General features: G+C 38.4%; 1 protein-coding gene across 1 annotated transcript in view; it reads left to right on the top strand.

Annotated features, from left to right (window-relative positions):
- The window catches only part of MYO3B (myosin IIIB), a 404,571-nt gene that overhangs the window by 242,994 nt on the left and 134,201 nt on the right, over positions 1 to 27,376 (top strand). Inside the window, exons 27-29 of the mRNA XM_077883392.1 lie at positions 14,998 to 15,109; positions 16,090 to 16,252; positions 17,579 to 17,659. Coding sequence (XP_077739518.1) covers positions 14,998 to 15,109; positions 16,090 to 16,252; positions 17,579 to 17,659 — 356 coding nt within the window. The remainder of the gene's footprint in view (positions 1 to 14,997; positions 15,110 to 16,089; positions 16,253 to 17,578; positions 17,660 to 27,376) is intronic.

Here is a 27,376-nt window from a genome sequence, read left to right as displayed (position 1 = left end):
AAATTTTTAAATACTGCATATAAGACTAAAGTCTTTTTTTTTCTGCATTCCAAATTCCATTTCCCAGTATTCTGCTTGCATTGTGGCCCTTCCTGGTAGTTACTATTATTCTTTCGGTAGTGTTAGCCTCTCAGAATACACACATACCTGTATATACACACAGAGGGGAAAGAAAGAGAAAGATCAAGAAAGGGAAAGAACCCTACATTTTTGGTCAACTTGAATCACATATTTTATACCATTTGGCAATTTCCTTTTCTATTTTAACAGTATATATTAGGGATAAATCTATGTTCTTTCATAGCTCCAATGCATTTTTTAAAAGATTTTATTTATTCATTCATGAGAAACCCAGAGAGAGAGGCAGAGACATAGGCAGAGGGAGAAGCAGACTCCCTGCACAGAGCCTGATCCAGGACTTGATCCCAGGACCCCCGGGTTACAACCTGAGCCAAAGGCAGATGCTCAACCACTGAGCTACCCAATGCATTCATTTTTAACTCCATTATTAAAATTGGTAATGTTCATGTACCCATTCTTCTATTGGTGGATATTGATATTGTGTCCAGTTGTTTGCCAGCAATGCTCAAATTATCTTACATATTAAACCTGTGTGAGAATTTCTTTAGGGTGGATTTTGCAATTAATTGACTTTCAGGGGATCATGATGTGCTCCAGAAAGTCATTTATTCCTAACAAAGAGAAAAGATGATGAAGAGACATGGGAGCCAGTGTCTTTCCTCAGATGGATTGTGTAACTGTAGGCAAGTCACTTCACTTCCCTGGGATTTTGCTTCTCTAATAAATTAATGGTTCTTCAACTTTCTCATGTATGAGAATCTCCAGAGGCCTTGTTAAAACACATATTGCTGAGCCCTACCTGCAGAATTTTTGGTTAGTAGGGAGCTGTGTGTGCAGGTTTCCAGGTAATACTGATACTGCTGATCAGGAGACTAATCTGAGAGCCATTGTTCAGGTATGTTGAGGAGACTATCCTGTGAAAGAGATCATAGTTGAAATTCTATGAGCCCCAAACAGACTATATAGGGAAATTTTAAGTCCTGTATTTTACTCAGGTATAATGATAATAACTGAAGACTTGCACTACAGTAACAGTATAGTATTGATGATACACATCAGTTTTATATTTTTAAATTTAAATTCAGCCAACATAAAGCACATACTTAGATTCAGATGTAGTGTTTATTGATTTATCAGTTGCGTATAACATCTAGTGCTCATCACATCACATGCCTTCCTTAATGCCCATCACTCAATTATCCTATCCTCCCACCTACCTCCCCTCCTTCAACCCTCAGTTTGTTTCCTATAGTTAAGAGTTTCTCATGGTTTTTATCCCTCTCTGATGACTTTCTATTGTTTTTACTCCCTTCTCTTATGATCTTTTTTTTTCTCTTATGATCTTTTGTGCTGTTTCTTATATTCCATGAGTGAAATCATATGATAATTATCTTTCTCTGATTGACTTATTTCACTCAGCATAATATCCTCCATTTCCAACCACATTGATATAAATGGTATTTGTCATTTCAGATGGCTGAGTAATATTCCATTGTGTGTGTGTGTGTGTGTATCTCACATTTTCTTTGTCCATTCATCTGTGGATGGTCATCTCGACTCTTTCCACAGTTTGGTTATTGTGGACATTGCTGCTATGAACATTTGGAGTGCCAGGTGTCCCTTTGGATCACCATATTTGTATCTTTGGGGTAAATACCTAGTAGTGCAATTGCTGGGTCACAGGGTAGCTCTATTTTTAACTTCCTATGGAACTTCCATACCGTTTTCCAGAGTGGCTGCACCAGCTTGCATTCCCACCAAGAGTGTAAGAGGGTTCTCCTTTTTCCACATCCTCATCAACATTTGTTGTTTCCTGTCCTGTTAATTTTAGCTGTTCTGACTGGTATAAGGTGGTATCTCATTCTGTTTTTGATTTGTATTTTCCTGATGCCAACTGATGTAGAGCATTTTTTAAAATCAGAGAAGCAATTCTTTAGGCCAAGAGATAAGTCAACTTAGCATCTTTGGTGGAAGTAATCCTAAAGGGCCATCTAATTCAAGTACCAAGCTAAAACTAGAATTTCTTTGGCAATATTCTTGACCTTCCATCCACTTCCCATTGAACAGTCTGGGGTCTAGGAATTCACTCTTTGACTCCTGAGACAATCTATTTTGTGTTTTTTTTTTTTTTTTTTTTATCACAACTGTCCTTCCTAACCTTGACCAAAATCATCTTCTACCTAGTATTGCAATTGCTGGGTCACAGGGTAGCTCTATTTTTAACTTCCTATGGAACTTGCATACCATTTTTCAGAGTGGCTGCACCAGCTTGCATTCCCACCAAGAGTGTAAGAGGGTTCTCCTTTTTCCACATCCTCGTCAACATTTGTTGTTTCCTGTCTTGAAAAAATTGGCTCCTTTCTCTATTTGAGTCAGTTATCATGTTCCTCCCAAGTCAGCAGTTCTCAAACCCTATGGTGCCTCAAAATCACCGTAGAAGCTTATTGAAATATAGATTCCTGATTCCCAGCTGTAAAGATTCTGATTCTGTGTCTGGATATGACCTGGAATCCACATCTTTTATGAAATCTCTCAGTAGATCTGATGCCGGTGGTCTGACATAGTTTAAGAGACTAATGGTAATGGGGTTCAGGACATACTTCCACAGAATATGATACCTTGGCATATCGAATATTTCAAGCTGAAAGAATTTGAGAAATGACATGAGCAGGAAGGACTTTCTGTCCATTCTCTGAAGCAGGTCCTATACCCTCATGTGAGAGGTGCCCTCCCTTTACCAAAAGGAAAGAAATATCCTCATCTCTGAAGACAATGGATACAGAGAAGGATCTGCATGACCAGTCTTGTTAAGTTCCCCCCCATTTACCACATTTTGTTCCTGCCTTTGTCCTATCACCTCTTTCTGTGGCTCTCTACTCTTCATCAAATCCACCGTTAAAACACCCAGGTTTAGCCATCTCTTCAGGTCTTCATTTCCTTCTGAAAGCTCCTGTGTCATGTAAAACTTCTATTAATTGACTGTGTATGCTTTTTCCTGCTAATCTGTCTTTGGCAGTCTAATTTTTAGACCCAGCCAGAGACTAGATCTAGGAAAACTTTTTTCCTTTCTTATAAGACCCAGTTAAGTCTTCCTTTCTAAACTCAATGCTCCCAGTATTTTCAACAGTTCTTCATATGACATGGCTTAAGTTCCCTCACTGTCTTGGTTGCTAAATGCCACCTGCCAAAATACACTACAAAATATACCCATAAACCCCCCACTTCCTTATCTTGACTTAATATTTTTCGTAGCACTTATCCCTACCCAAAATGATGCTCTTTATGTACTTAATATTTGTTTCCCTGACTAGAATATATGTTTCATGAGGGCAGGGGAATTGTCGACCTTACTCATGATATTCCAAGTACTTTCATCAGTACCTTTTAGGATTGCTCGGTAGCAATGGATCTACAAACATATGATGACTTTCTCCCTCAACCTGCCCATGTGTTTGTGCTTCTTTCGGCCAGATGTCTATACCCTAGGTTTTGTACCTCTTTCTTACTCTTGTTAAAGATAATTTTCAGAAGGTAACATCATGATTCACATAGAGATATAAAGATGAATGTGTTTAAAGAATTTATTTTATTCATATGAGATGAGGGAATCAAGTAGATAGTATCATAGGTTCAAAGGAAAAGTCAAAATAGCACAAGCTTTATATGAATTAAAAGAATGTTGAGGTGAATTGCAAATGGAGATAAAACTGGGCTTTCCACAGTGGGAAGCCGAAATCATCACTGGACTGGATGGAGTTTATGTATCTATCAATTACATAATTTACAAAGAGATGCAAACTAGCTCAAAGAAGATGAGCAGGGCTAGAACCCGATAACACAAAAGGATGTGCTAAAGATGGTGTGCATAGTTTTCCACTGAACTACCAATGCTTTACTGATAAACTAGTCAAAATAGAATATTGTTGGATCCCCCATATATGTGTCAAGGATCACATGACAGCTGGTATTCAGATGTAGGAAATCAACACTTCTCCCAAGCCAAAAAGCCAATATTCCAGATCACTATAGACACAAGTTCCAATGAGCTGAAAAGTGCTAGAGTACCAAAGGTCCCTGTTAGAGAGTCACAGGTACTATCAGGTGTATACAGTATGAACTAAGAGTAGATACAGGTTAGGCGAATGTAAAAAAGCCTGAACTTAGGAGTTAGAAGACATGGGCAAGCCTCCGGCCTCCACTTACTGCTCTGTTACCTTCAGCCAATTCTTTCTCTCTGGCTTTCTCTTTTCTACAAAACAAGAATTTTTATTGATGACTCTAAGTTCCTTTCAGGATCTAAATGTTTATTAGAAGAGAAAGCCAGTCCCTTCTACAGCTGGCCCTGTGGGAATGCCCAGGCATGAAGAGTTTTGACAGAGGGCAGGGCACATTTGTTTGTGAACATGAGGAAGAACAGCTGGACAGGGGGTCCTAGATCCCCGGTGTGCAGTGCAGAAGCCCCAGCATCTATGCGAAACTTGGAAAATTCAGCGACAAAGGGAGAAGAAATGTTACAGAGGAAGTTACTAAAGAACAACCTGCACCGTTATAGGAAGTATATCACCAACATTGGCTCTGTCTCCACTCAGAAGGGAACTAGTACTGTATTAGGGTTCTCCAGAGAAACAGAAATGAGAGAGAGGGAGAGAGAGAGAGAGAGAGAGAGAGAGAGAGAGAGAATACTGAAAGAAAGGGACTTATTTTAAGGAAATTGACTCATGTAGTTGTGGAGGCTTGCAAGTCTGGAATCTACAGGGTAGATTGGTAGGCTAGAAATTCCAGCAGGAATTGATGTTACTGTCTTGTGTCCAAAAGAACTCCAGAGGTGGTATCCTCTCCTCCCCAGGGGAACACAGCCTTTCTTCATAAGGCTTTCAACTGATTGCATGAGGCCCACCCACATTATGGAGGTAGTCTGCTTTTTTTTTTTTTTTTTAAGATTTTATTTATCCATGAGAGACAGAGAGAGAGAGAGAAAGAGAGAGGCAGAGACACAGGCAGAGGGAGAAGCAGGCTCCATGCAGGGAGCCTGATGTGGGACTCCATCACAGGTCTCCAGGATCACACCCTGGACCTAAAGGCGATGCTAAGCCGCTAAGCCACCTGGGCTGCCCAAGAGGTAGTCTACTTTACTCAAATATTAACAGTATTAATTTTTCTGACTTAAAAACAGAGCATCTTTCTCCATTTGACTAGGTTGTCTTTAATTTTTCTTAGCCAGTATTTTGTAGTTTTCATTGTACAGGTCTTGGGCATTTAGTCTCGGACTTATCCCTATTATTTCACATTTGTAGTGATATTATTTTAAATTTCAATTTCCAGTTGCTTGTATATAGAAATACAATATATTATTTTTATCTTACAACTTTATTAAACTCACTTATTAGTTTCGATATGGGTTTTTTTGACATTTGGATTTTCCACACAGACAATTGTGTCATCTTCAAATTAAGACAATTCTATTCATTTTTAGTAGAGATACTTTTTCTTTCTTTCTCTGGTCCTATTGCACTGGCTAGAGTCTCTGGTACAGTGTGGTACAGTGTGGAAGTTGTAAGAGTGGACATCCTTGCCTTTTTCCTGATCTTTGGGGAATAAGCATTTAGTCATTCACCATTAAATATGTTAGGTTTTTCATAGGTTTGTCATCAGGTTGAGGAGGTTCAATTATTGTATAAGTCTGTTGAGAAGATTCTTTTCTTTTTTTTTTAATAGAATCAGATGTTTGATTTTGTCAAATGTTTTTCCTCATTTATTAAGATCATGCTTTTTTCTTTTGGCTTGTTAATATGACAATATTCATTATTATCCCTTTAATATTTGTTGACTCTATAGAATATCACACATTATGTAATATTATATAATTTGTATCTTCTTTCCTTTCCCTCCCAACCTATATAGCTAGAAGTTTACCAGTTTTAACCTTCTGAAAGAACTGCTTTTAATTCAATGTTTGCATATTTTGTTTCATTGATTTTTCACTGATATTTTTCGTGTCTTTTCTTTTGCTTACTTTGAGCTTAATTTGGTCTTTTTCTAACATGATGGGGGCTGAGCTCATGTACCTGAGAATGTTCTTTTATTTCTTTTCTTTCTTTTTTTTTTTTTTAGATTTTATTTATTTATTAGAGACACAGAATGAGAGAGAGAGAGGGAGAGGCAGAGACCTAGGCAGAGGGAGAAGCAGGCTCCATGCAGGGAGCCCGACGTGGACTTGATCCCTGGTCTCCAGGATCACGCCCTGGCTGAAGGCGGTGTTAAACCACTAAGCCACCGGGGCTGTCCTCTTTTTATCTATTATAGATGTTTGATAGTATAATTTTCTAAATACTACTTTAGCAGTTTCCCATTAATTTTGATAGATTGTTTTCATTTTCATTTGATCAAGAGTGTTTTTAAATTTCTCTTTTGATTTCTTCTTTGACCTATGGGATATTTAGAAGTCTTCTCATGAATATTTGGGGATTCTTCAAATATCTTCCCATTGTTGATTTTTAATTTAATTCTGCTGTGATCAGAGAACCTACTTTGTGTGATTTGAGCACTTAATTTATTAAGTCATGTTTTATGGCCCAGGTATGTCCTATTGTGGTAAATGTTTCTATACTCAATTGGAAAGAATGTATAGTCTGTTTCTTTTTGGCTGGAATGTTTTAGAATTTTCCAGTCAAGTTTGTTGTTTAAGCCCTCTGATTCCTTGATGATTTTTTTGTCTGCTTGTTCTAACAATTATTGGGGAGGGTATTGAACTCTGTGAGGATAATTGTGGATTTCTCTGTTTCTCCTTGCAAATCAGTTTTAGCTTCATGTTATTAGGTACAAAAATGCTTGGGATTCCTGGTTCTTTTGATAGATTGACCTTTTTATCACCATAAAATAAATATCCCTGGTAATATTTTTTGCTCTGAATTCTGTTTTAGTGTTAATATAGTCAGTTACTATAGTTTTAATTTGATAAGTGTTAGCAAGGTGTATCTTTTACTTTGAACTTACTTGTGTCTTTATATTTGTACATTTTTTTGTAAGCGGCATATAGTTATGCTTTGCTTTTTTATTCAGTCTGAAAATTTCCACCTTTGAATTGGGATGTTTTGGCCATTTACATTTAACATTATTTGTTTGGCTAGGTTCAATAATTTTGCTATTTATTTCCCAAACACATTTGTTTGATGGGTTCTTTGTTTCCTCCTTCTTCTTCTGATTTTTCTGTAAATTATTTTATTTCATTTTATTTTAAGTAGGCTCCACACCCAATGTGGGAGTTGAACTCATGACCCCAAGATTAAAAGTTACATACTCCAACAACTGACCCAGCCAGACACCTCCTCCTTCTAATTCTTTTAGATTTTTGAGCATTTTATATGCTTTCACTTTATCCTCTTTGTTGACCTATTAGCTGTAGTTTTTTTATATTACTTTGGGGTTGTTTTATGATTTACAATATACATCTTAACTTCTGCAACCTATCTTCAAGCAGAATTATTATATCACTTCACAAATAGTATTAGAATCTTACCATAGTTTACTTTGTTTTCTGAATCTTTTAAAAAAGAAACATTTCTTTATAATGGAGATCATCTGATGATGACTTCTTTCAGCTTTTTCATGTCTGAAAAAGTTCTTTATTTTGCCCTTATTTTTGAAAAATATTTTCACTGAGTATAAAATTCTCTTTCTTTTAGTTCTTTAAAGGTTTTGCTCCATTATCTTCTCACTTACATTGTTTCTGTTGAAGACTCTAATGTCATATTTATCTTTGTTCCCCTGTATGTAACTTGTCTTTTATTCTCTGGTTGCTTTTAAGATTTTCTCTTTATGACTGTTCTTGAGCAATTTAATTATGATATCCTTTGGTGTAGTTTCCCCCAAGATTTATTTTGTGTGTGTGTGTGTGTGTATGCTTGGACTTACATCTGTTAGTTTGTAGTTTTCATCAGATTTGGAAAATATTTAGCCATAATTTCTTCAAATATTTTTTCTGTATCTTTTTTTCTTTCCTCCTCTTCAGGGACTTTTAATTTCATGTATTGAGGCCACTTGAAGTTGTCCCATAGTTCACTAATGCTCTTTTTATTTTTTAAAATTATTTTTTCTTCTGTGTTTCATTTTGTATAGTTTCTATTGTCATATTTTCCATTGTCATGTTTTCAAGTTTACTAATCTTTTTTCTTCAATGTCTCAATTGCTGCTGTTCTGCATATATATATATGTGTGTATATGTGTATACACACATATATATTTGATTTTTTGGTCTCAGACATTGTAGTTTTCATTTCTAAAAATTCTAGTTGGGACTTTTTTGTATCTCTGTGTCTCCATTTAACTTTTTAAACATATGGAATACAGTTAAAATAAATGTTTTAATGTTCTTCTCTGTTAATTTTATTATCTGTGTTACTTCTGGATCCATTTCAGCTAGTTGACTTTCTCCTTATTATAGGTCCTATTTTCCTGTGTGCCTGATAATCTTTGACTAGATGCCAGACATTGTCAGTTTTATCATTTTGGGTGCTGGATATTTTCATGTCTCTATAAATATCTTTGTGCTTTGTTCTAAGATAATGTTAAATTATAGGCATATTTTGTTTTATTGCACTTTGCTTTATTGTGCTTCACAGATACTGTATTTATTACAAATTGAAGGTTTATGGTAACCCTACATCAAGTTTAAGTCTAGGGCACCATTCTAACAGCATTTACTTGCTTTATGTCACTGTGTCACATTTTGTAATTCTCACAATATTTCAAACTTTTTCATTATTATATTTGATATGGTAATCAGTGATCACAATTTGTTGAATGCTCAGATGATAGTAACATCTTTTAGCAATGAAGTATTTTAAATTAAAGTATGCACTTTTTAAAAAACATAATGCTATTATACACTAGTAGACTACTTAGTAGAATAGTGATCTATAACTTTCAAATGAACCAGGAAACCAAAAAGTTCATTTGACTTACTTTATTGAAATAGTCAATTTATTGCAGCAATCTAGAACTGAACCCATAGTATCTCTGAAGTATGCCTATACTTGGAAATAGTTTCATCCTTTTGGATCTTGTATTTAAGATCTGTTAGGTAAAAGCAGAGCCATGTTTAGGGCTAATATTTCCTCACTACTGAAGCAACACACTTCTGAGTACTCTCTTCAGTGTAGTATGAATTATGAGGTTAATGAGTCTGGCTGGTAGAAACAGGCACTATTCATAGCCCTCTATGACCATCAGGCACTAGTCTCTCTAATTTTCTTAGATGGTTTTTTTTGCCAGCCTTGGGTAGTTTCCCCTCTTGCATGTGCTAATCAATACTCTGCTGAATACCTGAGAGGCCTTCCACAGATGTCCAAGGTTCTTTGTTAGCTCTCACCTAGTATTCTGTCCTATATATTCTAGCTGCCTTGGTGTCTCCCAACACATGGGGGTCAGCTTTGAAATACAATTGGCCAGATGTAATCCCTCAGTTCTGCCCACATTGTGTGTGGAAGAGTTCAAGCCTGGCTCTTTACAAGAAAGAAAATAACCTCACTGGCAGCTGATCAGGAACATGCAAAAATTCCAAAATTTCTTTTCTTTTGCAATTAAGGTTTCTTTCAGTAGGCCCAGAGCCCATCTTGAAGGAAGTCTAGGACCATTTCCATCTTACTCCTTCTTTATAGTCTCCTCAGTCTTTTCTGCCTTTCTGTCCTCTCTGGAGGGTCCTACTCCCTCTGAGGGAAGCCTAGAAGTTCTTAGGGATTTTATAGGCTTTTGTTCCTGGCTCTACCTTAGAAGTACATTTGGCCATTATGGTTTCCAAGACATACGTCTCTCACAGTTTTCTGAGTGCAACACAAACGAGAAAGCCTTTATCTTGCTTATATGGACCAGGTCTCCTAGGACAACTTTGCTGTATTTAAGTCTGTGTTTCTTTACTCTGTCTTACCAAAGACTTTGTCAGCCTGCACTAAGGAAGAACACAAGAAAGGAGAAATGAGGAAAATAAAAAGCACTGTTTTGCCTCAAAGGGACTATTCTTTTTTTCTTTAAAGATTTTATTTGGGATCCCTGGGTGGCGCAGCGGTTTGGCGCCTGCCTTTGGCCCAGGGCACGATCCTGGAGACCCGGGATCAAGTCCCACGTCGGGCTCCCAGTGCATGGAGCCTGCTTCTCCCTCTGCCTGTGTCTCTGCCTCTCTCTCTCTCTCTCTCTCTCTCTCTCTCTGACTATCATAAATAAATAAAGAAAAAAAAAGATTTTATTTATTTATTTATTTGAGAGAGAGCAGAGCTAGAGAGAGAGCACGTGCATGAATGGGGAGGTGGGGGTAGAGGGGCAAAGGGAGAGGGAGAAGCAGGATAACCACTGAGCAGGGAGTCCGATGCAGGACTTTATCCTAGGACCCTGGGATCATGACCTGAGCCAAAAGCAAAAAACTGACAGAGCCACCCAGGTGCCCCTCAAAGGTACTATTCTTCATATTAAATAGTTTAAATAGGCTTTGGAGGTCAGTCTAAGAAATTCACCACTATTGATTTGTGGGGATATATCTACATTCCAAGCAATAGCTTTTGTTGAGGGCTTTCTGCAGAGAGCATGATTTTAATACGAAAAAACCATTGTACCTAAATAGATAACAAAATTTAAAAAGACCAATTCTTCCCAAATTTGTAATGTTTTTATGTAAAAAATTTTTATCTTTATGTAGGCAAATTTATCAGTCTTTTCTGGTGAGAAAATGTATTCCCTTTACTCTTTTTTTGTTTCTACCCCTTACATCAAAAACTAAACTTTATTAACTGGATTCGCATCAGTTTTTTTTTTTTTTAATCAATAACATGGAGGGCCAAAGACTTAAATAATAATCTTAGCCTTTGTCATATATTTGTTGTCATCTTGGACAAATCATTTCATCTCACCAAGAACAGTTTTCTATACCAGTACAACAAAGATTTAATGTTCTATAGAGATTCTTTGTGGTAGTTTAAAAATATATCCACAAATTACTTAATATTCTTCCCTTCAAGAGGTGGAACTTAATTTTTCTCTCATGGAATGTGGTATGGACTAAATGACTTACTTGTAATGAATAGAAGATGAAGGAAGTGATGGTATGTCACTTCTAGGCCTTGGTCATAAAAGGCATTGTGGGTTTCTGCTTGATCTCTCTCTCTCTGGGATCCCTGCTTCTGAGGGAAGCCATCTATGTTATGAAGTTACTGAAGCAGTTCTCTGTAGAGACCCATGTGGCAGGGAACAGAGACCTCTTGCCAACAGCCAATAAAAGACTGAGACTTTCTACCATTAGCCAAGTGAGAGCGCCATCTTGAAAATAAATCATACAGCGTTAGTCAAGTCTTTAGATGACTGCAGCCCTGGTAGACATCTTGACTATAATCTCATGAGAGATTCTGAGCCAGAATTATCCAGATAAACTGCTTCTAAGTTCTCAATCCTTACAAACTGAGATGACAGTTGTCTGTTTTAAGACATTACATTTTAGAGAAATCTGTTGTGTAACAACAGAAAACTAATGTATTCTTATAGACATTATAACCTTATAGATACTCCCTGTTTGTGATCCTATAATTTAAATGCAGGAGGATGTATCTCTAGTTGCCTGTTGCTTTTACTAATAGTTTACAAACTGCTTAGCCTATTATAATTTAAAAACTCTTCCTTGAAGAGTCTGTATTCCATATACCATTTTAGGCAGAAAACTAAACATATTTGAGTAGAAATATTTTCCAACTGGATATTTATTTTAATAGCTTATATATTTTAATGAGATGAGACCTGGGGAAAATGATCACTTTCCATAGAGTTCTAAAGCAGGAAAGGGCTCTTCGGTCTTTGGAGGGCCATCAGGAGCTATGTAGACCCCTTGCAATATGTTAAGAACATTTCCCTAAGAGAGGTAGGTGCCTGGGTGGCTTGGTTGGTTAAACGTCTGCCTTTGGCTCAGATCAGAGTCTGCATTAGACTCCCTGCTCAGCAAGGAGTCTGCTTCTCTCTCTGCCTCACCCTTTGCTCATGCTCCTACTCTCTCTCTCTCTCATAAATAAATAAAATCTTTTTTGAAAAAGAACATTTTCCTAAGAAAGAATATGGATTCTTTTTACTAAGTTTTCAGAAATTCTTCCCTGCCCCTGTCCCCCTAGAAGAGTTTAGAACTACTTATCTAGTTTCATTCCCATCTCTGGGAATTCAGGTGCAGAGAGGTAAGTGATTTAGGATTACCCAACAAAGAGCCTCTCACTCTTAACTCAGTGTTCAGGCTCCAATCTGAGGCATCAGTTCTACCTACAAGAGGCATCTCAGGGCCTGGTCTTTGCAATGCTTTTAAGTGCCTAGACCCTCAGGACTTTAACAAGACATGCTATTACATATCTCCTTATTTAATTCATCAGACTGCTTCAGAAGTGGGTGTGAAATAGATCTTCCCCAAAAGATCCCTCTTGCTGATAGATCTTTTGTCTTGTTTCCTGTCAGTTTTGCCCTTATATTGAAGCACACAGGAGCTCAACCAAAGTACTTTTTTTTTTTTTTTTTTTAACCATGGTACCTTCCAGAATTCAAAACTACTCTATGAGGGAAATCTATTATACTTATCTGACCTGATTACTACAGACATATCACTTATATGTTTCTTCAGTACTTTTTAAAACCTTTACTTCTTTGCAGGATTGTTACCCGTCACTTTCTAAACTAAACCAAATGTGAATATTATAATAAATTAAGAGATTTGGGTTGAAGGACCAGGTATCAAAGTTGAGTTTTAATATTTATGTTAGTTCTTAATTCATTCTGCCTATCTTTTATTAAGATTTTATTTATTCATGAGAGACACACAGAGAGAGAGGCAGAGACATAAGCAGAGGGAGAAGTCAGGCTCCTCATAGGGAGCCTGATGTGGGACTCGATCCCTGGACCCTGTATCATGCCCCGAGCCGAAGGCAGATGCTCAACTGCTGAGCCACCCAGGTGACCCTCATTCTGCCTATTTAGAAATTAAAGATTGCTAGGAACCATCTATAGACGCCTAGAAAACAAGTAGAAATCCGTGTTTGAAGAGCTGGAATATATCTTTCATTCATTTTATATCTTGCACAGGACTGGTCATTCATTACATTCTCTTTAAATACTTCATCATCACTAGTATCAAGTCCGAACTGATTAAAGCTAAGGGAGCTCATGCTATAAATGACTAGTCCTAATGGAAAGAATGTAGAAATCCTGGTTTTACCTCTGACTTTTATACCTAAACTACCTGTACTTCAGCTTTCCCAAAACATTCACCTATATAGATTTGCCATCCATTCCCACCATCCCCATAAATTCCAGAACACAATCTTTTTACTTCAGCTAGAGCCAGATCAGAGAAACCACAACTGAAAGTACAGTCCTGAAAAAAGTGAGATTGAAGAATCTGTGAGAATGCCATGAACTGCCCAGATAGGCCTATGCCTGACTCCCAGCTGTCCCTCCTCCCGCCTAGCTCCAGTAGGTATCTTCTGTGAACAGGTTCCTGGGTTTGGCCAAATGACCTAGCATGGTCCTGGCCACCATTCAGGGTTCTATGAGAGCACTACTCCTTCTCCTCGATGGTGGAAACAGAGACTCAAAGCCTTGGAAACATTCCCCATGATCTCTGAATGCAAATGTTTCTAGCAAATTCAGCATTATATCCTAACTTGTAAAACAGTCTTGTAGCACAAAGATAAATGACCAAAGTGCTAATCAACTATGTTTATTTTTTCCATAAACAGAAAGATATGGGAATATTTGGCAAGTAAAGGGGTCATATTTTGTATTTAGGTGATTTAAAAAAAAACAAACAGCTCTATACTTAAAAGTACAGTAATTCCAAAATAACAGATCAGCCTTGTCTGAGGAATGGCAGGAAAAGCCTTTGACAAGGAAATGAAGTTTACTTTTAAACTTCAAGGGGTTGAGTTTAATTATAGATGGCAGCAAAGAGCAGAGAAAAGATCCTTGAAAGTTTTTTCAAGAAAAACTAAGGTAAAGTATCTGTTCTATAAAGACTGTATGTACCACTGTGTGTGTGTGTGTGTGTGTGTGTGTGTGTGTGTGTGTGTTAATAGGGAGAATAAAGAAAAGGAGAGGGAAAAAACTCTTTGTGGTATTTTTTGAATTTATCCAGAAGTATGGAAGTTCATTAAAATGAGTAATTTGGGAAGACAAATGTGTTTTTGGTGATGACATCAAAAAATATACCTACTTCAGGGACACCTGGGTAGCTCAGTTGGTTAAATGTCTGACTCTTGGTTTCAGCTCTAGTCATGATCTCAGGAGCCCTCATCTGGCTCCACGCTCAGTGCAGAGTCTGTTTGTCCCTCTCCCTCTGTTCCCTGCCCCCTGCAATAAATAAATAAATAAAAATTTTAAAAAAATACCCACTCTGTACCTTGAGATGGACATGTAGCTCAGCAGACTGATTCAGTAGTATTAGGCTATGATCACTTTTGCTATCTACAGATTGCTTCAGAGGGGACTTTTCAAAGCACAGTCAAAATTTATACCATGGGATTACAAATTATTTTGTAATAATGCTAAAATAAAATGATGACTTTCACTAGAATTCTAAATTTAAACTGTCTAAATTTCAGTTTTATTAAAGGATTAGGTTCTTTGATTTTACATGCAAAAGACACCAAGTATTCATGAACATGAATTATAAAGCAGTATTAAAAGGGAAATACTCATAGCAGAAAATATAAGAGCCAAGTTAAGAAGCATTAATTATATACCTTTCACTACCTAGTGTGCTAATATTAGTGCTCAAGAAATATTTACTATTAAAAAAAAAAGAAATATTTACTATTAAAAAACAAGGCATCCCAGTGGGTCCAGAGCATATCTACTATACTGAATCAAATGATAACTAAAAATGTTTCATTTTGCTCTTTTATTTTGTAGGTATTATTACTTGGCATTCAAAGCACATGAAACACCTTTTGCTAGCAAAGAGAGCTGTGTTGCTATCTTGGAAAAATGCAGATTAGATCACTGGGTGCTGGGAAAAACAAAGGTAGTTCTTTCTTTTTTGTTCAGGTTGTCACCCATGATGCTCTTCTGTGTATGTTTGTCTCTTGTCAGTGATATGAACGGCTTTGTAAGTTGTGTAGCTTAGCAGACGACACCCCAACCTAACAATGATCTTTGAGGGTGTTGGGTCAGGAGTCCTAGAACCTCTGGACAAGAAGGGGAGTGTTTGCCTCCTGTTCTGCATGTAGAGTGAGAGAACCATTTAGCATTTCTAGAATGAGAACTTTGAGCTCATTTTAAAGGTCCCTTTTTAAAAAAATAACAAAAATTAAAAATGTCCTTTTTAAAATGTTGCTTATTCCAGCATCTCATGGAGATTCACAAATCTTATTAATGACAATAATGAGTATCTTTTACAGTTTTGTCCATTTTTCATTAGACTCATGTTGTGTTTTTTACTGTGTACCCTGACTAGCTAGTAGCCTCATTGTGTATAGCTTTTCATTTAGGGAACATCTCATCCTGCATCCCAGGTTTTTATTATCCATTCTGAATTGCTGTACAAAGCCAGTCTTAGCCTTGAGTGTTGTGGCCACACCATTGTTCCTCAGCAGGAATTAGATCACGGTGGGTCATTTGGTTGTGCTCCTTCCAAACTTCCACTGCTGGCTATGGATCAATTCTGTTGGTTAGTGCTTCCATTAGAGGCTGTGGCGATAGACAGTAGAAATCCAATTGAGAAAATAGACCTCCTGGCAGATATAAAGCAGGCTTGGAGAACATTTGGGATCTCCTAAATTCCATTAACCTCACCATCTGTTTGTATCAATAATCAAGGATTGGCTCAACCTTAGAAAAGAGGTATTGTGTTTGCTCCCAGGAAGTCAGTAATGTTAGCATAAAAGAAGTCACTGTAAACTTTATGTAGATAGTGGTTTTAATATTTTTATTAAGAATACTCTGGAGTAGACTGAATCTGTTTGGGAGCCCATATGTAATGCTAAAACTAATATGTCATTTCAGGTTTTTCTCAAATATTACCATGTTGAGCAGTTAAATTTGCTGCTGCAAGAAGTCATAGGCAGAGTGGTTGTGCTGCAGGCATATGCCAAGGGGTGGCTTGCAGCCAGGAGATACAAAAGAATCAGAGAGAAGAGAGAGAAGGGGGCTATTGCCGTCCAGTCAGGTAAGTGCTCCTGAATCTTGCATTTCCTCAAGTACTGGGGCTTTTCTCAGTGGCTTCTTATCTTCTTCCTACCCTTCCTCTCTTCTTCCTACCTTTCTTCCTTGCTCCAGCAAATATTTATTGAGTGCCGGTTGCAGGCCCTGTGCTAGATGCTGGGTATAAAGCCATGAGTAAGACTACCATGGTCCCTCTGATGTTCACATAAGCAAACAAGCTGTCACAACACAGTGTGATGAGTGGCAAGGTAGAGGTAGTGTGAAGTGAGTAGAGGTAAAAGCCAAATCACACAGACCTGCATCCCTTTTCCCAGATGACTGATGTAATACACACCCCAGGCCTGTTACCAAGTTCTCAGCATCAGAATGACTAATGCTATTTCCCAAAGGCTTTTCTAGCACAGAGAGAGCTTATAAACCAAGGGAACAAATCACCAGGCTCTCTCATATGCCCAGCCCATTCAGTGTCTCTGCATGTGTGTGTGTCATTTATATTACAAACAGCACCTGAGTTCTATGCCATTGTTGAATGGTTATGAAAACATCAGATCTTGAACATAGTGGACTATTTCCTTTGTGTTCTCATAACCCATATTGTCTGGACTTCATGACCATATTCAGCAACAGGGAGAGCTGTGATGCTAATGGGAGGGAGAAAAGGTGATGTGATCATGCTCCTAGTGGGCAGCTTAATGCCCCAGTCCTCTATCTATAGGACTCAGAACACCCCCAGAGAAACACCCCTTTCTCTTCTCATCCATTTTCCTTGCCTTTTGCCTTAGTGTTGCGTATTTTCTTCTCCCAAAGCACAGTTTTTGGCACATGGTTCACTCTCACCAAATGCAGGTGTTGTGATACTAATTATTTCCTTTGACTCCCTTCTTTATTTCACTCCTTCAAATTCCAGGTTCATATCTTCCTCCCAAATAAAAAAAAAAATTTGAACAGGTCAGGCTATGCCAGTTCTTCCTACCAAACCACCCTGCTCCCAAGTCCTGAACCACAGCTTCCTCCAGGGATTGGGATAACAGGGAACTGTCTCACCTGGGATAGAGGTCCCCAGTGATTCATATGTAGAATCCAGAGTGTTCTGGAAACTCACTGCCAGAACAAAAATAATTCCTTCTCAGAAGCATCTTGGAGGCCCAGCTAAGTACAGAGAGGCCTCTTGTTCCCCACCATCGCTCACGTATCTCTGCTTATTTTGTTCAGTGAGAAAGCAGGAGGGAAGACGAGAGGGGTAATAGATTGGAGGGAAAACAGCTTATATCAATTCACTGGCACGTTCCTAAATTAATGTCATTCCTAGCACATGGTTTTATATTTTTAGCCTGGAGAGGATATGATGCTCGGAAGAAATTTAAGAAAATAAGCAACAGAAGGAGTGAGTCTGCGGTTCCTATTCAAGCAGGTAATTAAAACATCATTTTCATAGCATCCACTTGAAAATATTCTGTGATTGAGTTCATATGATTTTAGAAAGCTGAGAGGTTAATAATTCAGGAGCACTGGAGTAAGAGTTAAGAGTTCTAGTTGGGGTTCTAGTGCTTGCGCTGACACACCCCCTGTATGATGATCATAAGGCTGACAGTGAGCATTTGCTGCTTGCCATATTTGTGTAAGGATGCTCTCAGTAAGTGCTCTTATATTCTTGAGTTTATAGAGAGGGAAACTGTCATAGAGAAGTGCAATAGGTTGTCCACAGTCACACAGCTGGTCAGTAGCAGAGTCAGCATGTGTGAATACAGGCAGTTTGGATAAAGTCAACTTCATTACTCCCAACTGAACAAATTTCTTTCCTTCTTGGAGTCACAAATCTGTCATTTGTGAAACTAGAGCACATGCTCAACTCTAGTTAAGTGGGAAGGTGTCTAGTAACCTTGGAATTCTCTGATCAGATGCAAAACCCGTCTTTCAGCATCACAGAGATAAGAATAGCTCAGGGACTTTCCCAGCAAATGGAATTTCCCACACCCTGGGCTGTAGGTGGCTAAGGTGCTCCTCTGTACCTCATGGGGTTACCCTGTGTTGTGGCTCAGCTTGGGCCTGGCCGCCTGAGTGCTGAGAGCTCTGGTTCTTGCCTCATCGGACCTGTCCTTAGCTTCTGGGTGGCTCTGCTCTTCTGCAAATGGCAGTATCCACGGTGGCTGCCCAGCTGGGTTCCCTTCATCATTTGAAGCCGTATGTGCCTAATTGAGGGCCTGGAAGAAGTAGGCCCCAGAGCATGCCTGGAGCTCTGAGAATGTAAAAAAGTGGAGACAGAATGAGAGAGCAGGAGCTAGTCTCTTGTACTCCACAAGCCCAAAGAAGGATAGGGTTTCAGATACTGCTGCCTTGCGGCAAACTCTTAAATACAACAGCTGCAACCTTTTTGAGGTGGTCCCTGCCCAGAACCTGGCTCCAGGAAAGCTTCTCAGAATTCTCTTCACCAGCCGCTTAGAGACCTGACATCTTCATTCAGAACCAAAATATTTGGAAGAAAGGGATGTCATTTAGATGCAAATGTGCAAGTTTTAACACCACCCCCTAGGAATTTTAAGCTCTACAACTTCAAAGAGTTCATTGGAAGAGGGGTCCAATTCTAGTTGCAGCTTAAGGAAGATAACTCAAAGTGCATTTGTTCCCTACTTGCCCACCTCCACACACCACAGCACACAGCACATGCATGCAAAGCCCCCACCCCTCCCAGTCTGATTTCTAACCTTGCAGTTTGGCTCAAAGCCCAACATATGTTTTAAAATACAAACTTTGGGTTATATATTGTTGATCCACTGAGTCCAGTGTGAAGGATCATAAATCATATTTTCCCTCTCTGAAAATGATCTTTAGAGGGTTCCCTGTTTACACTCTGTTATTGCCAAATGAGGGCTGCATGAAAACAGAGACAGGTTTGCTTCATCATCCTATCAGGCCAGTCATGATTGCATCTTTTAGGTAGAGCACCTATGTGGTAGGTACCACGGAAGGATAATTTTGTTTTGTGGAACTGGAGGAGAGAACACATATCTTCAAGGTGCTTCTTTTTTTTTTAAGCTTTGCAAGCACCACCTCCCCTCCACCTCTTTTTTTAAGCTTGGCAGCTAATGTTCCTACTTATCAAGTGGCATTGGGAACTTCCATTAATCGAGTCTACAGGGGCTTGGGCAGACATGAGGACATTGAGGGTGGTACTAATGCCACCTCTCCCTCTTGGAAGTAGTGTGGCAGCCAGAGCAAAAGCAGAGTCTCTCTGCCCTTCAGCTAACACCATGGACAGGAATTGAGGTGCTGGCTTTGTGTTAACAGAAAAGATGCCTGGATAAGGTAACACCATTTACAATTTTATGGACAGTTTACTTTGACTTGAGAATGTTTTTCTTATTTTTATATTGGAAGGCATGGTTGTGTTTATCTAAAAAGCAAAGCATCTCATTCCAACTTCTCTGTTTTGGGGTGTGCTTTTCCCAAAGCATAATCTTCTCATTACAAGCTCTTCTTCACACCACTAGGATGTTTCCAAGTAGAACAAGCCCCAGACCCAGCAGTTCCCTTACTTGTGAAACCTGCAGGAAGTGGCTTAGGGACGTTCATTAGCATAGCACAACCATTTATGATTATTTTCAAGATTTACTCTCTAATTTTTTTTTTTCAACAAATCATTTCACTTGAAATTTAGATTATGTGGAATGCATTTCTTTGTATTTCGAGTTCCGGCCCATAGCCTTTTTTTTTTTTTTTTTTTTTTGTGGTGTTGCTAAGATATGTTATATATTTTTAAAAGAGCAGCCCTTGAAATTTAGGAAGCATTTGGCCTACATGTTGCTACAGAGCAGCGCATATTGAAATTTGTTTTCCTTTCATCTCCTTCCCAATAAAAGCAGCCGCACAGCTTATCCCTTTAGCTTCCTCAGAACTTCCTTTCAGAATTCCCGATCTATTACGGCACGTTCACATACCAGAAACAAGATGCCTTTTCATGCTGTCAACCTTTTTCATCTGAAATGTAAATTAATTCTTGCTGGTATGCCTTGACAGAGATCAAAGTCCGGGTATTAACCTTCCTGGTCTTTTCCAGGAACCCATCCCCAGGACTGGGCTGTGGCTGCTGAGAGGCCAGTGTCCCTATTATAGGGCCCTCCTCCAGGCAGCCCTCGGTCCAGGAGCCACTATTTCAAAGATGCAGAGTCCTTTTGTAACTGACCTCATCATTACTTTAAACTGAGTGAGAAATGATCTGCCTGGCTAATTCCTGAAAGAGAGAGGGAAGGAGATATACATACACAGTCCTGTTCATTTTAATTGTGGGCCCTTCACTCACATTCCTGGAGCTTGTTTAAGTGGTTTTGACAGCGAGTGATCTCGGTTTGATAGAGGGAGGGACAGGGCTCCAGATTGGAAACCTCTCCCCTTGCTCAGTGGGTCATTTCTTGCCTGTCAGTCTTTGAGGTAGGCCACATTTGCATTTTCAAAATAAACAGATGCCTTTCAAATACATGAGCTGGTAGTCTAGAGATCTCTGTGGGCCCAAACAGTTCACCAGCCAGTGATCAAATGCTGGAAGAGAAAACAAACGGAAAAAAAATACCCTAGGTACATATGCATCCATTTCCTACGTGTATAACATTGCACGTCAATAAAATGCCTCTATGAGATGTGAGGAATCTGAGAGAGAGAGGAGAGCTGGAGATCCCCAAACAAAAGTGTAGTTTACCAGTTTCCTTTTCTTTTTTTTCTTTTCTTTTTTTTTTCTTTTTTTCTTTTCTTTTCTTTTCTTTCTTTTCTTTTCTTTCCCTTTCTTTCTTTCTTTCTTTCTTTCTTTTCTTTCCTTTCTTTCTTTTTTTTTTTTTGCCAGGGGAACAACTTTGAATGTCATCTTGGTGAGAAGTGACATGTTTTGTGTGTTTTTATTATTTGTTAATGTTAATAATAAGCTCCTGCCAAAGGAAAACATATTCTTTTAAACACCAAAGAATTTAAAGTTACATACTTTTTTAATCAGAAAGTTAAGATTCACATATTTTCAGATAGATGGGGTATTCTAAAAGTGACAGCTATATGTGTCATTCCCTTACTAAACTATTATTTTTTTAAAGAACTTCTTCTGTTAGAAAGTGGATATAACTAGATTTGTTAAAATAAAAATGCCTACATTCTTCAATAAATACTATCAACACACATAACCTGCAGGGGTTTTTAAGAGGTCTATAATATGTCATTCTTTCTAGTTTTTGGAAGCACTGGTTTTAAGATTGCTCCTCTAAATTCGAGATCTGTTTTTTAAAAGAGAACAAAGTAGTGAGCTTCCCCATCTCAGGGAGAAAATGCCTCAGGTTGGTGATAGTGGAGCCCTAGGGGCTGGGAACAGAATGTCGAAGAGTGTCTCTTCTTCCAGCCTCCCTTTCCAGTTCTCCCCCAGCCCCCAGGAGCAGAAAGAGCCCATTGGTTTATAGCACATTTTCATCTAATTGCTTCAGTGCAGTGGAAAATGTTTCCCCCTTTCTCCATGTCCTCCATCAGCTTTCCACTTACTCCCCCCTCCCCAGCCCTTGCAATAACAGAAATAATGACCATTTCACCTTCAGATGCCTTTTAGGGAGAGTGCTTTTTGGAGCCTTAGCCATGACTCTACCAAAGTGCAGGCTTCCTTGAGCCTGTGAACAGGTATTTTAAACCAGATTCAGCTGGAACCTCTGGGCATATCATGTGACATGGCCAATGAGAGTTGCTTTAAATGCTGTTTCCAGAGGGGAAAGCAAGCATCATGTCCAGATAGGTTCCAGCACTCTCAGATACGATTTCAGATAGCAACCTATCAGAGGCTATTGTACTTCTTTTAGAAACTTGACCCTACTTCTAACAAAACCAAATTTCTAGTGTTTAAAACTGCTGAACTTTTAAGCCTGTGTCAGGTAAGGCCTCCTTTTGGTCTTCTCTAACTTTAAAAGGTTGGTTCCTTTAGCACTGTTGATGAGTTGGCAGTGACTGGGTGGTTATAGTAATTTCCTGGAATGAGATCTCCAGAAATATCCCTAGGTGTGCAGAACAACTATATTTTAAATTTAGAAATTTCTTTCTTCATTTACTATTTATTAAGTATCTGTCCTGAGCTACCATGGTAAACAGTGAATTTAATTTGGAGCTTCATATTTCCCATCTCCAATATAGAGGGTGATAAAACATGCTGTTCCTCAGAAGAATGCTGTTTGTATAAGTCGAGTACTCTATATTATGTCAACACATATTGGGAGAGAGTTCTGTAAAACTCCAGTGCAATACAAAGAGTAGAAATCATTATAAAATATAGCTGAGGATATACATTGAAATAACCCATGTTTCTTGAAGGTAAATATGATTACAGGAGATATTTTTCATTCAAACAAAGCTGTGCATAAGCAGATTGTTGATCACAAGCCAAATAGAGGAAGGTCAAGTGAATGTACCACTGAAGGATGAGGTCCACCTTGAACTAACAAAAGGAGATCAAGCACCCCTTCGATCACTCCACCCCTTCAATCACTCCCCTCCTTTCTTCTCTCTTTGCTATTCTACCTCTATTCCATTTCTATCTCTTAGAAAGATTTCTGGTCATTTCACATAAACACTTCCTCAAAATGTGAGAGAAGACAGATTCCAAGCTCTTCTGGACAGTTGGGCAGGAGCCAACTGTCTTTTCTTTCCTGTTGTTGTAGGTCATACCTACACAAGAATAAAGCAGTGTCTAGGGGGAAGTGTTAACTGATATATTCAGGCTTGAGATGAACTATGAGGTGCACATTGGCTCCACTGCCTTCTAAACCTTTCTTTAATTGAAAACAGCGTACCTTCAGGTTTATGCAGAGAGTCCGGCCCAGTCCACCTGCACACTGCCTAGGTTTCTCTAACTCTCTGTAAGTAAAAAGTTGGGACTGATTTCTGACAGCTATAGGCTTAACATTTTGGAGGGGAAAAGTGTTTGTGGGGATAGATGTTGTGCTTTACTTTAGGAAAATATGTCCTGTTTGTAAGCAGGACACATAAACATAGAAGACATACAGGACAGGACATACAGAGAGCCCCTGAAGCTTGTTTTAGAGGAAGTGGTGCATAGCAGAGAGAAGGCCCTGGCCTGTGGCTTCAAGGTTTCTGTCAAGACATGGGGCCTGCCAAACCTCACTTGGGCATAAACAGTAGAATTCTTGCCATGAAATAACTTGGAATGCGTAGGAATGTCCTTTGCTATGAAATCAAATTATTGTCCATGTTAGAATTAAATGCCTAGAGTACTATTCACCTAATGCACAGAGAGGAAGCTGTGAAGAGCCAACATGGGCTTGAGGTCTGTTTGGGACTGATACCATGTTGTCATGGCACAGAACTGCTTCACATGAAACTTTGGTGTAGCAGTCTGCACCACCAGGACTCAAGATTAAAATTTCAGAGGAAGTCCATGAGTACTTCAGTTTTGAATCAGCTCCTCCATTTTGGACTTCATATAGAGCTCCAGAATCTGGCTGTAAAGAGGTGCTGCTTGAAGTGGCATCTTTACCACCCCAACCTGTCAACTATACTCAACATGATCAATAATGCACTTAAGTTGCCTTTATTCTATTATCTTTAAATTTTTTCAAGTTTCATTTTTTTTTAAGACTTTATTTATTCATGAGAGACAGAGAGAGGCAGAGACAGGCAGAGGGAGAAGCTGGCTCCGTGCAGGAAGCCTGATGTGGAACTCGATCCCAGGACTCCAGGATCATGCTCTGAGCCAAAGGCAGACACTCAACTGCTGAGCCATCCAGGCGTCCCTCAAGTTTCTTCTTTTCATATGGAATCATAATTATTTAAGTTATATACACGTAATAGTAAAGAAACATTTAGGAAAAAAAATTAACTGCTCTGACAAGTGATTGGCCTTCTTTTTCTCAAAAGACTCCTGTGTGTAGAAAGGCAGATTTTGTTTTCCCCCTTAACAGATGAAACAGAAGCACAGAGAATTATGTGTTATGAGCGTAAGAATTGGCTGGGGTGGCTGAGGTGCCTGGGTGGCTCACTTGTGTAAGTGTCTGACTCTTGGTTTTGGCTCAGGTCATGATTTCACGGGTTATGAGATTGAGCCCCATGGCAGACTCCAGCCTCAGTGGAGAGTCTGCTTGAAGATTCTTTCCCTTTGCCTCTCCTCCCTTGTATGCTCACTCTGGCACTCTCTCTCAAATAAATAAATCTTAAAACAAACAAACAAACAAACAAAAAACAAGAATTGATATCAAAGCCCTCTTCTCAGTCTTTATCCAGTGCTCTTTCCAGGAGACCACGTTCTGTCATTAGTTTTCATCTTGGATATGGCACATGGACACAGGGTATCAGTCAAAGCTTTGGGAAGAGTTTCATATACCAACCTAAGCAAGTGGACTTTGGAGTCAAAACAATTTAACCAAAACCCCCAAAAATCTGATTAAAAAATGGGCAGAGAACCTGAATGGACATTTTTCCAAAGTAGACATATGAATGGCCAACAGACACATGAAAAGATGTTCATATCACTCATCATCAGGGAAACACAAATCAAAACAACAGTGAGTGTCACCATACATCTGTAAGAATGGCTAAAATCAAGAAGACAAGAAATAACAAGTGTTGGCAAAGTATATGGAGAAAAAAGAACTCTAGCACTATGCTAGTGGGAATATAATTGGTGCAGCCACTATGGAAAACAGTATGGAAGTTTCTCAAAAAGATAAAAATTGAAATACTATATGATTCAATAATTCCACTACTGGGTATTTATTCAAAGAAAATGAAAACATTAACTCAAAAAGATATATGAACCCCTATGTTTATGATAGCATTTTTTACAGTAGTCAAGATATGGAAGCAACCTAAATGTCCTTTGATAGATAATTGGATAAAAAAAGTGGTGGTATATATATACAATGGAATATTATATAACCATTAAAAGGATGAGATCTTGCCATTTACAACAATATAGATGAACCAAGAGAGTACTATTCTAAGTGAAACAAGTCAGACTGAGAAAGACAAATACCATATGATTTCACTTATATGTGGAACATAAAAAACAAAACAAATGATAAACAAAAAGTAGAATCAGACCTATAAATACAGAGAACAAACTGTTGGTTGCCAGAGGGAAGAGTAATAGGAAGATGGACAAAATGGGTGAACAGGAGTGGGAGATACAGGCTTCCAATTAAAACATGAATAAGTCTTGGAAATGAAAGGGAAAAGATACAGCACAGGGAATATAGTCAGTGGTATTGTAATAGTGTCATATGGTAACAGATGGTAGCTATACTTGTGAGCATACCATAATGTACAGAGATTTTAAATCACTGAAACTTATTATAATATAATATTGTGTGTCAACTATACTCAAATTTTAAGAACAAGGAAAGAAAAACAAAAAATCAACTTTAAATCCCTGCCATGCCATAATTTGTCATATGGTTTTGAGGGAAGTTACTTAACTTTTGAGTCTCAGTTTCCTCACCTGTAAAATGGAACTCATTAAGGTCTAGTCCTCAGGATCATTGTGGAGTGATTACAGATAATACGTGCAAAGCATCCTGCATGGTTCCTGGCATGTGGTAGATATTCAGTAAAAGTTAGTTCCCTCTCTGTATCCCCTTCCTGAGTATAAACTCCACTGGGAAAGAAATCCACGTGTATAGTCCTTTTCAATGGTAAGCATAATAATAATATAACTTCAAAAGATGAAACCATTTCTCTCACTTTTGGAGAAAAAAAATAGTACCTGTCAAATCTTAAAGGCAGTTAAAGAAAATTTTTATAAAAAAGAATTTTCTAAATCTTATGTCTTGCTTATCTAACGGGAAAATTAAAATACAGTAATATCCTATGAAAGATTCTTTTTGTTTTTGCAAAGAACTGTGCTCCATCATGCCAACAGCTTGATTCATTTGTGTAGATAAATTTTTCACTGGCCTCAAAGTTGTTAAGATTAGGTGGTATGCTACTGACATCATTTTTCCCACTCACTGGCTTGAGCCCTTCTGTAACTTGTTCTGTAAAATAGCAAGTCCCCCGCCCCACCACCAAACCCCCTTCCATGAAGTTAGAAATTCTAAAATCCAGGAGTTAAATATCACCCAGATTTGCTGCCTGCTGGTGTGGAAAGCAAGTCGCCTTTCAGATGTCTAAGGAGTTGGAAGATCTCAGTGTGCATATCATGTTTAACCCACAGTGACGGGTGATTGGCAGCATAACAGCTGAGCGACAGCCATTTGGCTAGGAGTTCAAAACCCAACACGAAGAGCCATAGCAGGATCATGGCTTGATTTGCTGTGGCCATGAAGTCTAAATCACCAAGCACAGAGGTGGAGGCAGAGGTGACAGCTGGTAGCCATTCTCGTCAATAAAGTTGTGATGGTTGAGATGTACAAGCAACCAGAGCCTGCTAATTTCATAGCCTTTGAGCCAAGTACTTAGTGTCAAAACCAGCTATGGTCAATGATACAAATGGCTGTGAAGGGTCCCTTGTCAGCAGCAAGGCTCTCCCAACCAGACACTTTCCACCTAGTGGGTTAGAAATGGTTGGATCCTGCTTTCCAGGAATAGTCAGTTTGAGAAGACCTTATCTTTTCATTTTTTTAGGTTCTGGTAATTTTTTAAAGGCCTGTTTATTGAGGTATAATTTATATACAGTAAAACTCAGTTTGATAAAATTGGATGAATACAGTCAGGTAACCCCCTTCACAATCAAAAGGAAAAAAAAAAAGAAAATTTCCAAAAAACTGTCTCATACCCTCTCTGTTACCAGTCTTCCCCCACTCTTAGCTCCTGGTGACCACTAATAGATTTTCTGTCCCTATAATTATGCCCTTTCCCAAAATGTCATAGAAATGGAGTAATATAGTAAGTAGACTTTTGCATCTGGCTTCTTTCACTTATAATTTATCAGTGTTGGTATATTTAACAGTAATTTGCTCTTTTTCATTGCTGAACAGAATTTCAGAGTATGGATATACCACAGTTTTGCCAATTACTAGCTAAATGACATTTGTTTCCAGTTCTTGATGACTATGAATAAAGCTGCTATAAACATCTAGAATTTTATCTTTTTAGGCAAGACTTATAGAAAAGTAAATAACTTTGATTTACAGGAAACCAGAACTGTATAAGCTGGAATGATCAT

The sequence above is a fragment of the Canis aureus genome, chromosome 34, assembly GCF_053574225.1.
Source record: "Canis aureus isolate CA01 chromosome 34, VMU_Caureus_v.1.0, whole genome shotgun sequence".
In the NCBI taxonomy this organism is placed as follows: domain Eukaryota; kingdom Metazoa; phylum Chordata; class Mammalia; order Carnivora; family Canidae; genus Canis; species Canis aureus.
Note: the sequence above shows the minus strand (reverse complement) of the source record. Positions and strands in the feature narration are given on the sequence as shown.